The sequence below is a fragment of the Bubalus kerabau genome, chromosome 2 (assembly GCF_029407905.1).
Source record: "Bubalus kerabau isolate K-KA32 ecotype Philippines breed swamp buffalo chromosome 2, PCC_UOA_SB_1v2, whole genome shotgun sequence".
NCBI classification, from domain to species: Eukaryota; Metazoa; Chordata; class Mammalia; order Artiodactyla; family Bovidae; genus Bubalus; species Bubalus kerabau.
In genome coordinates, this window is record NC_073625.1 from 50185622 (window position 1) to 50205234 (window position 19613).

At 38.1% G+C, this 19613-nt stretch overlaps 1 protein-coding gene across 2 annotated transcripts in view; it reads left to right on the forward strand.

Annotated features, from left to right (window-relative positions):
• Positions 1–19613, forward strand: part of SCAF4 (SR-related CTD associated factor 4) — a 62031-nt gene that overhangs the window by 29316 nt on the left and 13102 nt on the right. Inside the window, exons 8-19 of one of the 2 annotated variants that reach the window (XM_055567696.1) lie at positions 2821–3005; positions 3372–3480; positions 7739–7903; positions 8441–8526; positions 9233–9423; positions 12100–12200; positions 12635–12748; positions 13462–13618; positions 14694–14851; positions 16204–16369; positions 16459–16545; positions 16703–16894. In XM_055567696.1, coding sequence (XP_055423671.1) covers positions 2821–3005; positions 3372–3480; positions 7739–7903; positions 8441–8526; positions 9233–9423; positions 12100–12200; positions 12635–12748; positions 13462–13618; positions 14694–14851; positions 16204–16369; positions 16459–16545; positions 16703–16894 — 1711 coding nt within the window. The remainder of the gene's footprint in view (positions 1–2820; positions 3006–3371; positions 3481–7738; positions 7904–8440; positions 8527–9232; positions 9424–12099; positions 12201–12634; positions 12749–13461; positions 13619–14693; positions 14852–16203; positions 16370–16458; positions 16546–16702; positions 16895–19613) is intronic. The other variant, XM_055567697.1, reaches the window with a different exon arrangement.

Here is a 19613-nt window from a genome sequence, read left to right on the forward strand (position 1 = left end):
TTTAATTTAATCATCTCTAAATATCTGTTTCTTTCTAGCATTCTAAGATACAGTAACTGTTGCTAGTAGTTAATATTAAGAATCTATATGGAAATTACTGCTTGTTATTCTATCTATATGATTTATGAGTGACTACTGATTAAAAGAAGGTTGGATTAAAATTTTTGAGTACAAAAGAAGTACATGCTTTTAGGGGGAAGAAATGCAGATAATACAGAAAGTTCTGAAGTGAAAAGGGAAATCAGTTCCACTGATTTGTGTATGGTTTTTCAGACCTGTTTCCTCTGCATATGTGAACATAAACTGTTAAGTGCTGTGGTTTTGTTTTTTAGTCTTCTGTTCTATGTTGTGATTGGGAAAATTCTCCCCACTTGTATTAAAAATTCTCTATTTCTCCTAGTAGTTTTACATTTCTGTTTTTTATGTTTGTCTCAATGTATCAAGAACTTATATTAGCATATAGTTCAAGATAGTTAAACCTTTATATTTTTGGAAATAGCCAATTCTCCCTCACAATTTTTGTCATACACTTTTTTCTATGTCTGTCTCTAGATACCATTTTGTCCCACTAGTATCTGCGTTTGTTTTGGCATCATAGCAGTTTAAACACTTGCAACTTACAGTTCATTTCTGGATGTGTTTTCTGCCTTTATTCTTTTTCAGACATTCCTTGCCTATTCTTGGGCATGTGAATTGGTATGTTCCAGAGAAACAGGACCAGTTACAGGCACAGACACACAAAGGGGAGAAGGGGGGGATTTTTTTTTAAGGGATTGGTTCATGTAGTTGTCAAGTGTAAGTTAGAGTGTCAGGCTGGAAATCCAGGTAAAAGTTAATGCTGCAGTCTTGAGTCTAAATTCTACAAAGCAAAAGGTTTTCCTGTTGCTGTCTTGAGAATGCCGTCTTTGGGAAACCCTGCTATAAGGCCTTTGACTGATTGATTGAGGCACACCCATATTGTGGAAGGTGTTTCTTTATTCACAGTCCACTAATTTAAATGTTAGTCACTTTTCTTTTTCTTTGCTGCTCCACGCAGCTTAAAGGATTTTAGTTCCCCAACCAGGGATTGAACCTCAGGCTCATGGTGGTGAAAGTGCAGAGTACTAACCACTGGATCACCAGGGAATTCCCTGTTAATCACATTTTTAAAATACCATCAGAGCAAATCTAGGTTAATATTTGACCAAACAACTGGACATCATAACCGAGCCAAGTTGGCACACATACAGTTGACCATCACAGCATGCTTTTCCAGATGAGCTGAGTGTTAGCATAAATTTTTATGAATTTACAAGTTAATTTAAGAAGTACTGATAATTTCTTATATAGAATCTCAATTTACTAGGTTTCTGATTTTTTTTATATTTGTTTCATTTATTCTTAGATAATTTACTCATTTTTCGTGTTTAGTGTTTCATAACACTTCCATGTCCAAATCTTTGCAATCCTATGGACTGTAGCCCACTAGATTCCTCTGTCCATAGGATTTTCCAGGCAAGAATACTGGAGTGGGTTGCCATTTCCTCCTCCAGGGGATCTTCCCAACCCAGGGATCAAACTGGCACCTCCTATGGCCCCTGCATTCCAGGCAGATTCTTTACTTCTGAGCCACCCTGGAAGCCCAATTGATGCTGTCGAGGGAAACTATTGAATTTTTATGTTATCTTGTAAATTACCTTGTTTTCTCTAGTTGGTTCTCTCAGATTTTGTAGGCTGCTAAATTTGACTTTTCCCCTTCAACATCTAGACCTGTTTCTTTTTTTTTTCTTTACTGTCTGATGGCTAGGACTTCCAGAAAAATAAAATGTTGAGTAATAGCAGTGCTAGCAGTGGCATTCATATTTTGTTGTTCATTTGAATTGCGACTAATTCCTCTAGTGTTTTATCTTAAGTGGATTGATCAATGTTTGTTAGTTACATTAAGTTTAGAAAAAGGAATTGTGCTTTGCTTTTGACTGAAAAGGTCTATTTTAAGCTAGTCAAACAGCTGACTGGGAACAGCTTGTCTGTTTCAGCCTCTTCATAGATGTTCAGTTTCCTTAAAAGCAGCAGAAATATCTTTTTAGATAGTAGGGCTCAGTTAAATTTTTTAATTGCTTCAGATGTTTTCCCAAAGCAATAGGTTTGAATCGTAAAACTTTTGAGGAACATGTCTGTATGTCATAAACTGCAGAGAGTTCTTTTGTTTGTTTTTGTAGATAGTTTAAACCTAAGTTTTTTTGTTTTGTTTTTTATATTTTATTTATTTTTGGCTGTGCCGAGTCTTCGTTGCTGTGCAGGCTTTTTCTAGTTGCAGCAAGCGGGGGCTACTCTCTAGTCTCCTTGTGTTGGCTTTTCTTGTTGTGGAGCACAGGCGCTAGGACACGCAGGCTGCAGGAGCTGCGGCTCCCGGGCTCTCGAGCACGGGCGCGTTAGTTGTGGCACACAGGCTTAGCTGCTCCACGGCATATGGAATCTTCCCAGACCAGGGATCAAACCTGTGTCTCTCGCACTGGCAGGCAGAGTCTTCACCCCTGAGCCGATCATCAGGGAAGCCCTAGACCCGAGTTTTAATTTTGGCTCCTGTCATTGACTCTGTTGATGTTGAGTTACTTAAATATTCACTCTATACCTCTGTAAAAGAGCAATGGTAGTACCTTTTTTGTGTGTGCAAAAATTGTCTGTGCGCCAAAGTCCCTAAGAGGCATGTGGGAAAATGAAATTGTACATCACAGCATAGCAGGATTATAGATGATGGTGAATGTCTGTTTTTATCAAGTTTTTTTGTGCAGTGAATCATAACCTGAATTTTAAAACAGAATATTGGCATACCTCTTGCAGAAGCTACTTGATAGATTTGATTATGATGATGAGCCAGAAGCTGTGGAAGAATCCAAGAAAGAAGATGCTGTTGCCGCCTCGGCCACCACAACACCTGCTCCTGCCGCTGTTGTGCCCACTACGCCTGCCACCGCCGCCGCACCTTCTGTGGCTGCGCCCACTGCCTCTCCTCCACAGGCACCCTTGTACGTCACTTTCTTTTGATTCCTCAGCAGATAGAACTTTGGTAGTCATTACAAGGCATAATGCAAGTAACACTTAATAACAGTCATTTTTCATATAGCGTCTTCTAAAATTTTTTAAAAATTGTGGTATTTGGAGATTTCTTCTGAATGGGGAGGGGATCCTGTCAGATTTACAATAAAAAATGACTTTTATTTTGGGAATAATGCTGAGTTTTTAAGTTAATATAGGTAAATAAATAAATGATTAAATAAAATGTTGATTGTTAACAACTCCTGAACAGCATTCTGTAAGTTTCTGTAGTGTAAATGTGGCCAAGAATGATGTGTTTTTGAATGGGTAAAAAGAAGACTGCTCATCTCTTTTAGTGGGTTTCCTGGAGATGGCATGCCGCAACCCACATATGCCCAACATCAGAACATGGATCAGTTTCCGCCTCGAATGATGCCAGTGCAGCAGGACCCAGTGCACCACCAGGTAGCGGCATTTCTAATTACCTAAGATGTGTTCATTAGCGCATCTGGGTTGCACTTGCCAGAGTAGTAGTATTTAGCTGTGTGGGTGGCTGAATAGTCCTTAAGCTGTACTAAAAGCTGTCAAGCACATAACTGATTTGAGTTGCTTTTTTGCTTTAACTAAAACAAGGATGCTAAATATTCATACTAATAATTTAATAGGTATTTTTATTTAAATAGTTTAGAGAGAGATGGTTGGTTCTATTTTAAGGAACTGAGCTATTCAGTTATACACCTTTTCCCCTTCTGAGAAGCCTTTCCCCCCACCCCCTTTTCACTTTTATTTATTAATTTTTGTGGTACACTGTGTTTTGCAGGATCTTAGTTCCCCAGCCATGGGTTGAACCTGTGCTGCCTGCATTGGGAGCACAGAGTCTTAACCACTGTACTGCCAGGGAAGTCTCCCTTTTTTCTTTATTAATGTTGTGTGACTTACTGCTTTAGAGGGCTTTCAGCTTTTCAGCATTCAGGAATATAGTTTGAAATCTGCAGTATAAGGTAAGGAGGACATCATACTGGAGAATTGCAGGAAGTTAGACTAAGTTTGTTCGTTGGATCTATTTTAATAAATTCTCTAATTCAGAGTTTTCTGAACTTGTCTGTACATCTCAGTTGGAGGAACATACTACAAAATACATATCCTAGACTTCTGCTGCTATAGTCAATCTTAGAGAATCTTTATTTATTTTAATTATGTGACAATTCTGTTGTATCACCAGCCTTTGGGAAATGCTCCTTTTAGACTTAATTTAGAAAGTGTTCTAAGAAACCTTTTAGAATATATTCATTTTCTTATCTGTATCATGTTCAATCCATTATATATAAAGGCATACCTTGTTTTTTTATTTTTCACAGATCCTGCACTTGTTTATTTTTAAACAAATTGAAGGTTTATGGCAACCATGGGTTGTCAAATGATGATTGGCATTTTTTTTAGCAAGATAGTACTTTTTAGTTAAAGCATATACATTGTTTTATTTGGATATATTGCACACTTACTGAACTGCAGTAAGTGTGAGCATAAGTTTTAAATGCTGTGAAAACCAAAATATTCATGTGACTCACTTTATTGAAGTATTCATTTTATTACAGTGGTCTGCAATCAAATCCATCATATTTTGAGATATGCTTGTATTTGGTCATATGAAACTGACATTGTGATTTAGTGACTTGTTGATCAGTTCAGTTCAGTCGCTCAGTCGTGTCTGACTCTTTGTGACCCCATAGACTGCAGCACGCCAGGCTTCCCTGTCCATCGGCAACTCCTGGAGTTTACCCAAACTCATGTCTTTTGAGTCGGTGATGCCATCCAACCATCTCATCCTCTGTCGTCTCCTTCTCCTCCTGCCCTCAATCTTTCCTAGCATCAGGGTCTTTTCAAATGAGTCAGTTCTTCGCATCAGGTGGCCAGAGTATGGGAGTTTCAGCTTCAACATCAGTCCTTCCAATGAAAACCCAGGACTGATCTCCTTTAGGATGGACGGGTTGGATCTCCTTGCAGTCCAAGGGACTCTCAAGAGTCTTCTCCAACACCACAGTTCAAAAGCATCAATTCTTTGGCACTTAGCTTTCTTCATAGTCCAACTCTCACATCCATACGTGACTACTGGAAAAACCATAGCCTTGACTAGATGGACCTTTGTTGGCAAAGTAATGTCTCTACTTTTTAATATGCTGTCTAGGTTGGTCATAACTTTCCTTCCAAGGAGTAAGCGTCTTTTAATTTCATGGCTGCAGTCACCATCTGCAGTGATTCTGGAGCCCCAAAAAATAAAGTCAGCCACTGTTTCCCCATCTGTTTGCCATGAAGTGATGTGACCAGATGCCATGATCTTTGTTTTCTGAATCTTGAGCTTAAACCAACTTTTTCACTCTCCTCTTTCACTTTCATCAAGAGGCTTTTTAGTTCCCCTTCACTTTCTGCCATAAAGGTGGTGTCATCTGCATATCTGAGGTTATTGATATTTCTCCTGGCAATCTTGAGTCCAGCTTGTGCTTCCTCCAGCCCAGCGTTTCTCATGAAGTACTCTGCATGTAAGTTCAATGAGCAGGGTGACAATATGCAGCCTTGACGTACTCCTTTTCCTGTTTGGAACCGGTCTTGTTCCATGTCCAGTTCTAACTGTTGCCTCCTGACCTACATACAGATTTCTCAAGAGGCAGGTCAGGTGGTCTGGTATTCCCATCTCTTTCAGAATTTTCCACAGTTTATTGTGATCCACACAGTCAAAGGCTTTGGCATGGTCCATAAAGCAGAAATAGATGTTTTTCTGGAACTCTCTTGCTTTTTCCATGATCCAGTGGATGTTGGCAATTTGATCTCTGGTTCCTCTGCCTTTTCTAAAATCAGCTTGAACATCAGGAAGTTCACGATTCACGTATTGCTGAAGCCTGGCTTGGAGAATTTTGAGCATTACTTTACTAGCATGTGAGATGAGTGCAATTGTGCAGTAGTTTGAGCATTCTTTGGCATTGCCTTTCTTTGGGATTGGATTGAAAACTGACCTTTTCCAGTCCTGTGGCCACTGCTGAGTTTTCCAAATTTGCTGGCATATTGAGCACTTTCACAGCATCATCTTTCAGGATTTGAAATAGCTCAACTGGAATTCCATCACTTCCACTAGCTTTGTTCATAGTGATGCTTCCTAAGGCCCACTTGACTTCACATTGCAGAATGTCTGGCTCTAGGTGAGTGGTCACAGTATCGTGATTATCTGGATCATGAAGATCTTTTTTGTACAGTTCTTCTGTGTATTCTTGCCACCTCTTCTTAACATTTTCTGCTTCTGCTAGGTCCATACGATTTCTGTCCCTTATTGAGCCCATCTTTGCATGAAATATTCCCTTGGTACCTCTTAATTTTCTTGAAGTGATCTCTGTTCTTTCCCATTCTATTGTTTTCCTCTATTTCTTTGCACTGATCACTGAGGAAGGCTTTCTTATCTCTCCTTGCTATTCTTTGGAACTCGGCATTCAAATGGGTATATCTTTCCTTTTCTCCTTTGCTTTTTGCTTCTCTTCTTTTCACAGCTATTTGTAAGGCCTCCTCAGACAGCCATTTTGCCTTTTTGCATTTCTTTTTCTTGGGGATGGTCTTGCTACCTGTCTCCTGTACAATGTCATGAACCTCCGTCCATAGTTCATCAGGCACTCTATCAGATCTAGTCCCTTAAATCTATTTCTCACTTCCACTGTATAATCATTAGGGATTGATTTAATTTAGGTCATAGCTGAATGGTCTAGTGATTTTCCCTTCTTTCTTCAATTTAAGTCTGAATTTGGTAATAGAGGAGTTCATGATCTGAGCTACAGTCAGCTCCCGGTCTGGATTTTGCTGATTGTATAGAGCTTCTCCATCTTTGGCTGCAAAGAATATAATCATTCCGATTTCGGTGTTGACCATCTGGTGATGTCCATGTAGAGTCTTCTCTTGTTTTGTTGGAAGAGGGTATTTGCTATGACCAATGTGTTCTCTTGACAAAACTCTATGACTTGTTGATAGATGAAATTTAAAAAATATTTTCTCATCCTGTTTAAAATACAGATGAACTTAATTCCAAATGTTTAACAATTATTGATAGTTTATTAATAATTTAGAGAGACTGCTTTTTTATATTATAGTAATATTACAATTATACTTTCTATTGTATTGGCATTAGAATGTTAAGTGTATAAAATTGTTAGATTGTGACATAATACTCTCATTATTATGATATTTCAAACCCTAAATAAATTCAGTCGTAGGCATGTTGGCTGAAACTCCCCTTGGAGTAAAACTGAAACAAACTTAGAAGTCAGTACTTCTAAATACTTTTCTCCCCTAAAGCTTAATTGCCTTTAAAGTTGAAGAGAGAATATTTGCAGTAGAGTACCTCTGAGTTTAAGTTTAGTCTGTCACATTGCTTTCTCATATAAATGAAGGTATGTTTTTATAAATGAAGGTATGTTTTTAAATTATAAAACCTAACATTTGTGTTAATTTTAAAATGAGTTGTAGGGTTTTTAAGCTGTGTTCTTAGATATAGGCAGTTTCTTTGGATAAAAATTATGTATGTAGAAATTGTTGGTCATGGTTGAATGTCATAGTTTTTCCTTGATCAAAATTTATTGAAGATGTTTTAGTTTTATATAAAGTTAACTAAAATTTTTTAAAAATTATTTTTGGTAGCAGTTACTTAAAATCTACTCATACAGTTTTTTTTTGTTTTAAAACAAACAAGGTTCCACTTCCTCCTAATGGACAGATGCCAGGCTTTGGCCTTCTTCCTACACCTCCGTTTCCTCCCATGGCTCAGCCCGTGATTCCTCCAACTCCACCTGTGCAGCAGCCCTTCCAAACTTCCTTTCAGGCACAAAATGAGCCACTTACACAGAAGGCACATCAGGTAAAGCTTCATTCTCCAGTTGCTGATTATTTTTTGGTTCCCTTGATTTACAAGCAGATTCCTGCCTATTTGTTGGCTTTCTATCTTCAGTTTTGAATATGAAGAAAAACTATTAACTGTGGGCATATATTCACCTTTTCTGTGACCTGACTTATTCTTTTGGGAAGCGGACATAATAATACTATAAATTTTCATAGGGTTCATGAGGATTGAGATAGAATATGGAATGCTTAAACAGTGCCTAATTCATTGCTTTAGGTGATGGTTTGTTAACACAGTATGTTAACTTTCACAAAATAATTTCCAGAAGTAGATAAGTATTTCTTCTTTGTTTGTGAGCCATATGAAAAAAACTTTTTCCACTCATGCCCAGTCATCATTAAGCTAGTAATTAGGTCTCAAGTAATCAAAAGAGAACTTTCTGGGCAAGAGATTTGTAATTTAGCATTTTGTAAGTTTTTGGCCTCTTTTTTTCTATTTGTAATTTCCATTTTCTCCTTTAATGATGGGTTTTGTATTTTGTTTTTCTTTTTAAAGGAAATGGAAGTAGAACAACCTTGTATTCAAGAGGCTAAGCGGCACATATCTGATCACAGAAAGTCAAGATCTAGATCAGCATCCAGGTAGTTTATAGAAAATGTTAATCCAGATGTTCATGTTTTGAGAGACTTAGTATTTAAAATCAAGTTGGATTGTTTTTAGATGTATGGGTTTAATAAAATAACACTTAGTATGTTTGTGTGTATGAGTAGAATGGGGGCAGGAGACATATTAGTTTTAAAAAACTAAGTCATCTTAACCAGTATTTTTTCCCTCTGAGTTTCTCTAATGCCTGTTTACAGATATGCATGGAATTGTAAGGTTTATGTATTCAAAGTTCCTTTACCAATTTATCAAGCCCAAAAAAAAAAAGTGGAAAGAAAGTAAGGAATACTATAATCAGATCACATATTTTTAATTGCTACAGAAAAAAAGACTTTTCTGAGAAGATAGAGAATAGCATTCACAGCATATCTCTGTGATGACATTAGCTTTTTCATTACAAAGATGTCATTTAAAATAGTACTAGAGGTATCAAAGATGAGAGATACTTTTTTATAAGTTAGCAAACTTATCTTGTTTATCATATATATGTGCTTTCTAACTTTGTGCATATTAAAAATCCTTAAAATCAATTCCCTACTGCCAAATTCTTACACATCTTACAAATTCTTACATATCTTACATTAAATTCCCTAGTTGTATTTTTTTCTTCTTGTGATTAACACATGCTGAAGTTTTCTTTATTTCCGTATATTAATCCATTCTCCTTTGTCCTGAAAATATTAGGTCACCGAAAAGGAGGCGATCTCGATCTGGTTCTAGATCTCGAAGGTCTCGGCATCGACGTTCTCGATCTAGGTCCAGAGATAGACGCCGACATTCTCCTCGGTCTCGATCCCAAGAAAGACGAGATCGAGAAAAGGAAAGAGAACGCCGACAAAAAGGCCTTCCTCAGATCAAAGCAGAAACCGCAAGTGGTAAGTGAACGTTTAAAATTCACATTTCCTGCATTTTTTTTTCATGTCATAAGTTTTAAATGCTTTGTAACCAGTTAGCAAAATACTGCTTTATTGGGTCTTGTCTGTTTGTACTCTGGCGTATGCCTTTAGATTTGCTTTTGTACCTATAGCTGGCTGTGAAGCAGCAACGAGAAGTGAGCCAAACTAACAGTGATAAGTAATAGTGTGTCTTGAGTCAAGTGTATAAGATATAGTTGTTAACTAGTTCTGCACACTGAAGAAACGTGGGAGTGCCCCTCCAGAACAACTAATATCCTCTTACTTTATAAAGATACACAGTTTATAGGGTGTGTTAGCTTGCATTATTTCCTGAATTTCATGATGTGTTTAGAATATGTTTAATAATGTATAGTAGATATTCTTGATATAAGTCTATAGCTGTTAATAAAATTTTAATTGATAATATGACTTGGGCATATATAAAACTTCTGACTGCAGGTCTTATTATCTAGGACACAGCATGAAACAAAAATCATTACACTCGACAATTGAAAAGGGACAGCTACTTACAGTGAACAAAAGCACTGAATTGGTTGGTGATCAAGGTCTTTGGGATCAAGGCTTTAACTCCTTTGTTCACTTGCCAAGGGCATTCTTGGGCAAGATGCTGCTTCTCTGACTCTTTACATAGATGAAATCTTTAGATGTGTCTTCAAAAGACCAGTTTTTTCCCACCTCATCGGTTTACCTTTCACTATCCTGGTTCCTAGAATGTCGACATTCACTCTTGCCGTCTCTTGTTTGACCACTTCCAATTTACCTTGATTCATGGACCTGACATTCCAGGTTCCTATGCAATATTGATCTTTATAGCATCGGACTTTGCTTCTATCACCAGTCACATCCACAGCTGGGTATTCTTTTTGCTTTGGCTCCATCCCTTCATTCTTTCTGGAGTTATTTCTCCACTGATTTCCAGTAGCATATTGGGCACCTACTGACCTGGGTAGTAGGTCACATGCTAGTAAAGTAATGCTCAAAATTCTCCAAGCCAGGCTTCAGCAATATGTGAACCGTGAACTTCCTGATGTTCAAGCTGGTTTTCGAAAAGGCAGAGGAACCAGAGATCAAATTGCCAACATCCACTGGATCATGGAAAAAGCAAGAGAGTTCCAGAAAAACATCTATTTCTGCTTTACTGACCATGCCAAAGCCTTTGACTGTGTGGATCACAATAAACTGTGGAAAATTCTGAAAGAGATGGGAATACTAGACCACCTGATCTGCCTCTTGAGAAATTTGTATGCAGGTCAGGAAGCAACAGTTAGAACTGGACATGGAACAACAGACTAGTTCCAAATAGGAAAAGGAGTACGTCGAAGCTCTATATTGTCACCCTGCTTACTTAACTTACATGCAGAGTACATCATGAGAAACGCTGGACTGGAAGAAACACAAGCTGGAATCAAGATTGCCGGGAGAAATATCAATCACCTCAGATATGCAGATGACACCACCCTTATGGCAGAAAGTAAAGAGGAACTCAAAAGCCTCTTGATGAAAGTGAAAGTGGAGAGTGAAAAGGTTGGCTTAAAGCTCAACATTCAGAAAACAAAGATCATGGCATCCGGTCCCATCACTTCATGGGAAATAGATGGGGAAACAGTGTCAGACTTTATTTTTGGGGGCTCCAAAATCACTGCAGATGGTGACTGCAGCCATGAAATTAAAAGACGCTTACTCCTTGGAAGGAAAGTTATGTCCAACCTAGATAGCATATTCAAAAGCAGAGACATTACTTTGCCAACAGAGGTTCGTCTAGTCAAGGCTATGGTTTTTCCAGTGGTCATGTATGGATGTGAGAGTTGGACTGTGAAGAAGGCTGAGCGCCAAAGAATTGATGCTTTTGAACTGTGGTGTTGGAGAAGACTCTTGCGAGTCCCTTGGACTGCAAGGAGATCCAACCAGTCCATTCTGAAGGAGAGCAGCCCTGGGATTTCTTTGGAAGGAATGATGCTAAAGCTGAAACTCTAGTACTTTGGCCACCTCATGTGAAGAGTTGACTCATTGGAAAAGACTCTGATGCTGGGAGGGATTGGGGGCAAGAGGAGAAGGGGACGACAGAGAATGAGATAGCTGGATGGCATCACTGACTCGATGGACATGAGTCTGAGTGAACTCCGGGAGTTGGTGATGGACAGGGAGGCCTGGCGTGCTGCAATTCATGGGGTTGCAAAGAGTCGGACACAACTGAGCAACTGATCTTATCTGATCTGATCTGATCCTGGTTCCATTTCTGGAAGTACTACTGTAATTTTCTAGAATTTTTAAAACTTATATGGGGTTTTGGGCTTTCCAGGTGGCTCAGTGGTAAAGAATCTGCCTGTAGTTTCAGGAGACACAAGAGACCTGGATCATGAAGATCCCCTGGAGGAGGAAATGGCAACCCACTCCAGTATTCCTGCCTGGGAAATTCCATAGACAGAGGCGCCTGGTGGGCAACAGTCCATGGGATCAAAAAGAGTCGTACGGGACTGAGCAATTGAGCCGTAGCACATATGGTGCTTTATACTTAAACTTGTGGCTGTCATAATGTAACTCATGCATGTTTTCTGTAATGATTTTTTTCATTTAAAGTACAGAGCTGCTCAGTATGGAATGTGTATATTTTTATGATTATAATTTTATTTTAAGTTTGTAGTACTACACTCTGGGTGGGACAGCTGGACAAAAGGACTACTCAGCAGGATGTTGCCAGTCTTTTAGAAGAGTTTGGTCCAATTGAATCAATTAATGTGAGTATTTATTAAATTTCTTAACCACAGTAGATAGAAGTGGTTAATATTATTTTGCGAAATTAAGGACTTGAGACCTAAGTTAAAATTGGTCTAGGTTTGTAGAAGATGTGGCTGGAGTTGAGGTGTTTGTTCTAAGTTTTTGTTTAGCATTTTAAGTACATTTTTTGGATAACCAAATTTAATCTAAAATCTTTTTCTAAAAATGACTTTATATAACAAAGCTTGGGGCTGTAGATTGTTGATGATCGGCAGTTGAGACTAAACTGGAGCCACCAATTTTCAAATTTTTTTAAACTCCAGTTATAGAACACAGGCTCTGGAGGGTGCAGGGGATTGGAATTGAGGTTGTTGGAACTGACTGCCTAATATTATGTCTTGTTACTTTTTGGTTTTGTTATCATGTTTTATAATATTAAAATCTTTTGGAGCAGATGATTCCTCCCAGAGGTTGTGCCTATATTGTTATGGTTCATAGGCAAGATGCTTATCGTGCCCTGCAGAAACTGAGCCGAGGGAACTACAAAGTGAACCAGAAATCCATAAAGGTACTGTTTTATCATTTATAATTCATTTTTTTAAATGTAACATATATTATGAGACTTTTAAAAACTGTAGTTTTGGACACTGGGGTATTATTACATGTGCATCTTTTTTTTAAGAGGTTATCTCCTAAGAGTCACAATTTTAAACGCTAGGTATATGGTAGAATTTTGTCTTTTTTTTTTTTTTTTTTTTTTTTTTTTAAGTTTGCCATCTCAGAACTATGAAAAATAATCACTGAAGACAGAGGGAAAGATATAGGTACATGGGTGTTCTTCCTCTGAGGGGTCAGAGTCAGTGTTTCCTTAAAGTCCCAATACCCTGTTCTACACTTGGATTTCACTGCAAAAGGATTTTGTCTAATGTTGAGTAATTCTGATGTACCCAAGACTTTTAAAAGTGTTCCCTACTTTCTTATACCCAATCAGCCAGTCCCTGATAAAATTTTCCCTTTTCTCTTAGTTTTATGCTGTCTGAGTAGGGGTGATTGGAAGAGTGAGAAAGAAGGTCATTGACAGTCAGATTTCCTTCTAGGACAAACAAGAGTGGGATGAAAGGGTAACCAGATTCCTGGTGCCAAAGATACTTTGAGTGAGCCCCATGGGTAGCCAGGCCAGATTGTTCCCTTGCTGACCAAGTCTGAGTGATTGGAGAATCATGGGAAAGTTTATGACATTCTTCTCCCTTCCTTTTTATATTTTAACAAATGTTGAACTAGATTGCCTGGGCCCTAAACAAAGGAATAAAGGCAGATTATAAGCAGTATTGGGATGTAGAACTTGGTGTTACTTATATTCCATGGGACAAAGTCAAGCCTGAAGAACTGGAGAGTTTCTGTGAAGGAGGAATGTTGGACAGTGATACACTTAATCCAGGTAAAGTAGTATTTAATTTTTTTTAATGTATTTATTTCCTTGGTAGTACTATGACAAATGTTTATTCTTTGCCTTAGGAAATGTTTTTTGAGATTTTTCAAATACCCACTATGTGGGTGCTAGTCTCTCCATTATAAACTAAGGGAACAATGGTGAATAAGACAAATGTGGCCTTTGCCCTTATGCAACTTATATTTAGTGGGAGAGATGCAGACACAAATAATTACTGATGGTGGGGTTCATTATTCATTACAATATTAAGTGGATCTTAAGTAGACTTTTTCAGTGTAAAAAACTAACAGATCAGATGAGTCTTAAACTGAACGTTGTTAGTAAGATCCACTGCCTCATAATAATTTCTTTGAAAATGTTTAAATGTCCAGAGAAGCCATCAAAAGTAAACATGTAAGATGAGGAGATGCAGTTATTTGAAGCCTGGATATTAAAAACGCCATGTTGATAGTGGAATTTTCATTGGGGAAAATGCCAGCCTGTGGGGACATGACCTGGAGAATGAGAGATAGCAGGACAAAGAGGAGCACAGGATGGCATGGCAAAATAGAGTAAATATTTCACACATTACAGAACTTCAGTCAGGAGTACGGAGCTGGATTTGCCGCACACACCACCTCCTCCCTGCGCGTGCACAGCCCCTTCACTTACGGATAGAGCTAGGCGTTTCCGTTCAGGCAGACAGGTGTTGAAGGTCTGTGCTCTAGGTGTTCTGGGCGTCTCTGGTCCAGGATAAAAAGAACTCTGCTCCTCCCTCCCAGGGTCTTTGATCCAAAGACCTCCTCCTCCACCATTGTGGTTAAGAATAGAGACTTAAGAGCCGGATGTATCTGGGTTGAATCCCATCTCTGCCTCTGCCAAGTGTGTGTGACTTTGTTTTCCTCTCTCATAAAATGGGAATAATAATAAGTAGAACTGTTACATCTGTGTATATATGCATGTGTGTATGTAACAAAGGCTTACATTTTCAGTTTATAATTTTAAACGCAGAAATGATTTTTTTTAATGTTGATGATATTAAAATCAGAGAGCTTTCTGATTATATTTCTTTAACTCTTCATAGATTGGAAGGGAATTCCCAAGAAGCATGAAAACGAAGTTGCTCAAAATGGAGGAGCTGAAACCTCACACACAGAGCCAGTGTCGCCCACACCTAAGCCTCTGCCTGTGCCTGTGCCTCCTATTCCTGTTCCCACACCGATAACAGTACCGCCTCCACAGGTAAGAGTACTTGGGGCATTGTTGAAGCTTTCAAGCATCTAAAAGATACCTTTCTAAATCTTACTGGTGATGTATGTCTAGATTCATAGTCAAAAGATGTGAGTACATAGACGTACGTATTAATTTCTTATATATTGGTATGTCAGACCTAATATTTATAAATGCTTTCAAAAACCAGAGTAAATTTCATTTTGCCTTACATCTGCCCAGATTATTCAGTATCTTATTACCTCATAAACTTTTTGACCTGAAATGTGATTTTCCTGCTACATGTTAAGAGCTAAGTAACTAATGTGTTAGTAAGAATTAGAAGTATTTGATCCATACTTTCATGTGTGAGTCACTAGATTTTTCTTTTCTTTCAGTACCTTCTTTCCTCAGTTTCTCACATTAAAACTGAATAAGATAAATCTAAGCTATCTCAGGGCTGGGTTGCCTAGCTTCTTGATTTTTCTCAATGTTAGGAGAAAAGTACATGCTTTGGTACATTCTTAGCGGTGATATTTTATACATGGATTCCCCAAATTGGCACTCTTTACGCAACCTTTTGGATATGACTTCCAGTGCAGGTTTCAGTGTATGTCAGCACTCACTTAAAGAAACTTGACTAATCTGTTAAGATTGATACTTTTTTTTTTTAAGCAATAACTAAAGTGTTGGGTATGTATTAAATGTCAGGCATTAGCACTCAACATTTATTTATTCTCTAATCTCCATAATTATGTGAGGTTGGCACTTTTTCATCTTACAGATGAGTAAACTGAGGTCTGCAGAGTGTAGTGTAAGTCGCTTTCTCAGGGTCACAAGATGACTTAAAAGGGGGAACAGGCAGTTTGACCCCAGGAACTGTGATCTTAATCACAGTTAAGTGCAAATTACCTGGTAGCTTTTCTTAGAGTTGTATTCCTCAAACTTAATTGACCTGACCGTGATACATTTTTTAACATTAATATTCTGGCAGAACACCAGTGTAGGTGATGGTGAATCACAGTGTGGTATTTGCTTTGATAAGTATAGGGCAAACTGTGATTTCTGGAAATTCCGTGGTAGCTCAGTGGTTAGAACTCCATGCTCCCACTGCAGAGTTGCAGCTTCAATCCCTGGTGGGGGAACAAAGATCCTGCAAGCCACATGGAGCAAGCAGCCCAGAATTTTTAGAAAGGGGGAAAAGTATGTAGTTTCCATTGTTTTGGAGTGGGTACAGATTACCACTGTTATCTAATAAATGTATTCACATAATAAGCACAATTTAGAGATACTGGTTTTTTTCAGCAAGGTATTTTCTTTGTCTCTACCCACTATATGAGTGAGAGGGTGGCTAGATATGCGGCTTCATTTTCCTTTCTTTCTAGGTCCCACCACATCAGCCAGGACCTCCTGTAGTTGGTGCTCTCCAGCCACCTGCTTTCACGCCTCCTTTGGGAATTCCACCTCCAGGCTTTGGGCCTGGTGTTCCTCCTCCTCCACCTCCACCACCGTTTTTGCGCCCAGGATTCAACCCAATGCATCTGCCACCAGGTACACTAAGTTATTTGAGAAGATACTCTCTTTTAAGAGCCTGAAATAAAGTGACACAACTTAAGTTGGCATTGTTTTTCTTATTCTAGGTTTTCTTCCCCCTGGACCCCCACCTCCTATAACTCCACCAGTATCCATTCCTCCTCCTCACACTCCACCAATAAGCATCCCAAACTGTAAGCATGTTTTTCCTTTGTGTTCACTTGTCCTCTTGGAGTTGGGAGTAGGAGGGAGAATGGACCAGTAATAGGTTCTGTAGTATGGCAAAAGCATGTTAACCAGGGTGATAATTAATTATTCAGCTTCACATGTTGATGTAATTATATTCCTTAGCTACTATCGCTGGTATAAATGAAGACACTACAAAAGACTTATCTATTGGAAATCCCATTCCAACAGTGGTGTCTGGGGCTAGAGGAAACGCCGAGTCTGGTGACAGTGTGAAAATGTATGGCTCTGCTGTGCCACCTGCTGCACCCACGAATCTGCCTACCCCTCCTGTAACCCAGCCTGTTTCACTTCTTGGTAAGTTCATTTTTTTTATCATTAGTTTTCTTTCCCCTTCCCAAGTTAGGCTTTTTAGAAACAGTGTTCATTTTGGTAAATTATTCTCTGAGGCTGTTTTCCTTGGAGGAAGACCTTTCTTTTAAATATGTGTACATGGTCTTCACCAAGTCTACCCTTAAGAGACAGCCTCAAAAATGAAATCTTATTCGTTTCTCTGTCTTGAATAAAACTTTGGATTTGCACATCTTAATTTGGTATAAAAAAGTGATCAGACTAATCTCTATGAACAGGAATTGGTACATAGTCCATGATTAACAAAACCCCAGACATCCTGGCATAATAAGATACAGACTTTTTTTTAAGCAACATAGGTTTTTTTTCTGTCTGGATGAATTTTTATATATTTAAAATTCCTGGACTTTGATAGCATTCTCTGTAGGCTGGCAAAGAGACTACCTTTGATACATTGCAATAAAATGGCTTTGTTACCTGAGTGAGAGCTGCGCAGCCCGAGGCAGTGCTTTTCCACTGACCCCTCAGTTTCTTACAAGACTTAACCTGTTGTATTCTTTACCCACAACTCAACTTCTAAGGTCCAAGGAAGTGTGGTTTAGATTGTTCACATCTTTAAGAGGCCTTACCCTTGCTTGCTTGAATTTAAATGAATATGCCATATACTTGTTTCAAGTGTTAATAACAAATTAATTATATTTGAAGTGGTATTGCTAACTATAATTAACACTTGATTCTGATAATGGGTAGTTAATTTATCCTTACTATTGTAATGTTTCAATCCTGTGAACCCATTGTATGTTTTAAAGATGTGTGTTTGTGCACAAATGTTTGTTTTCCTAATCTTAGATTTTTTAAGGAAAGAGCCCTATACTCCTGGGATATAGGGCTGTGGGACATTGGTTTGTGATGTAGGATTTTTACTTTTCACCTGCAGTTTTCAGGACTGTTGGAAATTTTACTTTGTTGCGTGTACTACATTTATAATAAAAATTAATTTGTTTTTAAATGGCATGCTGTCTTCTGCCCTCTCCAAGACTGAGGTTAGGTTAATAATAAACTTGATTTTTATTTTAGTACACAGACTGAGTAATAGTAAAAGAGGATTTATGGTTAAACTTTGTCACAAGTAGTGTACAGTAGTCATTGTAATGATGCAAAATGATTTGTCTGATGGGGAAGTTGCTTAAGAGGTCTGTGCCCTGATGGAAGGCATAGTAGAAGGAACAGTAGTAGACTGGGAGCCAGGAAACCTCAGTATCTTTGGATCTCAGTTTTGTTACAAACCCCCCCCCCAGTATTTGTAATAAGATGATTATACAAGAATCATAGTGAATCTAAGTTGGGTAGAATTTTCTGATCACCCTCTTTCCTTCACCCCACACCCATGCCCCTGATTATGAATTCTCATTAAAATGAAATTTCCTACTCTGGTGTCCGTAGATATTAGGTCACCTGAGACTGTTTGCTTGCATTTGTGCTTTTTTTCTGGGTTTAGTAAATTCATTAAATCAGTGAAAAGATTTCATCATCTCTAAGACTTTGATAACCACTACTTTTGAACAACCTTCAAGAATAAATAACCCAGGGAGTTCCCCTGGTGGCCTGATGGTTAGGATTCCAGGCTTTCACTGCCGTGCCTTAGGTTCAGTCCCTGGGCTGGGAACCAAGATCCTGCAAGCCACAGGCACAGCCAAAAACAAAGAAGAATAAACAGCCTACCTTTTATTTAACATTTAGGCTTTGGAAACTCTGCCCTTAATTTCTCATCACTACTGAAATGTATAATTTAAACTCTCAGCCAACATGTGAAACAAAACATATCAAAGCTAGTCAGTGCTAGAAAAATAATCAAATTTCTTAGCATTTTTTGTTATGTAACATACCTGCTTAGATGTCCATCTCTTCCTACCCACCAGACCGGAAGCTCCATGAGAGAGGAACATTTATTATGTAAGTGGATGGATGGATGCTTTTCAGTGTAGGGCTGTTTATACTTCACCTCTATGATCTTTGTCCTTAACTTTTAAAACAAAAAATTTAGGGAATAAAGGTTGTTCCAGATCTGGAAAGGTTAAATTCTGATATAGCATAAAAATAAGAACAGTTTTGTTAAAATAAGCACTTTTAAGTAAAATGCAGTAGTTTTATTTGAATCATGAAAAAAATACACTTCTGTTTCCCTTCAATTAGAAATCTTGAAAAGAGTATCCCATGAATTTTGACCTTTTATAGAAGTGAGACTTTTTAATGTATATGCAAATAAAGGAGGATTTATCCAAAAGACTGATCACAATTCCATCATTTTGATAAAGGAATATAGTAATCACATGCGGTATTGTAGTACTAAAGGATCAGTTAAGTAGGTTGGATATTGTTGATGTCAACCGCGAAACAGAAGACTAGAACTAAGATGCTTTCATGTTTTCTCTTGGTGCTCTAATGTTTTCTCTTAAGATAATAAAAACCAACATTACACTATACAGAAAATTTTAAGCCTAGGAGGTGATACTTAAACTTCAGCTTCTTCATCTGTGAGACAAGAAATAAAAATGTTAAACCAGGGTGTTGGGATGATTCAGTTGGACTAACATAAACATATATAAACAGCTGACGTGGGGCCTGTCACAAAGTAGGCACTCAGTGAATAGTGGGTGCTTATTACAGGTAAGAAATATCATAGACAATATTTAGAATAAAGAAGAGTATTTATACTTGGAAATTC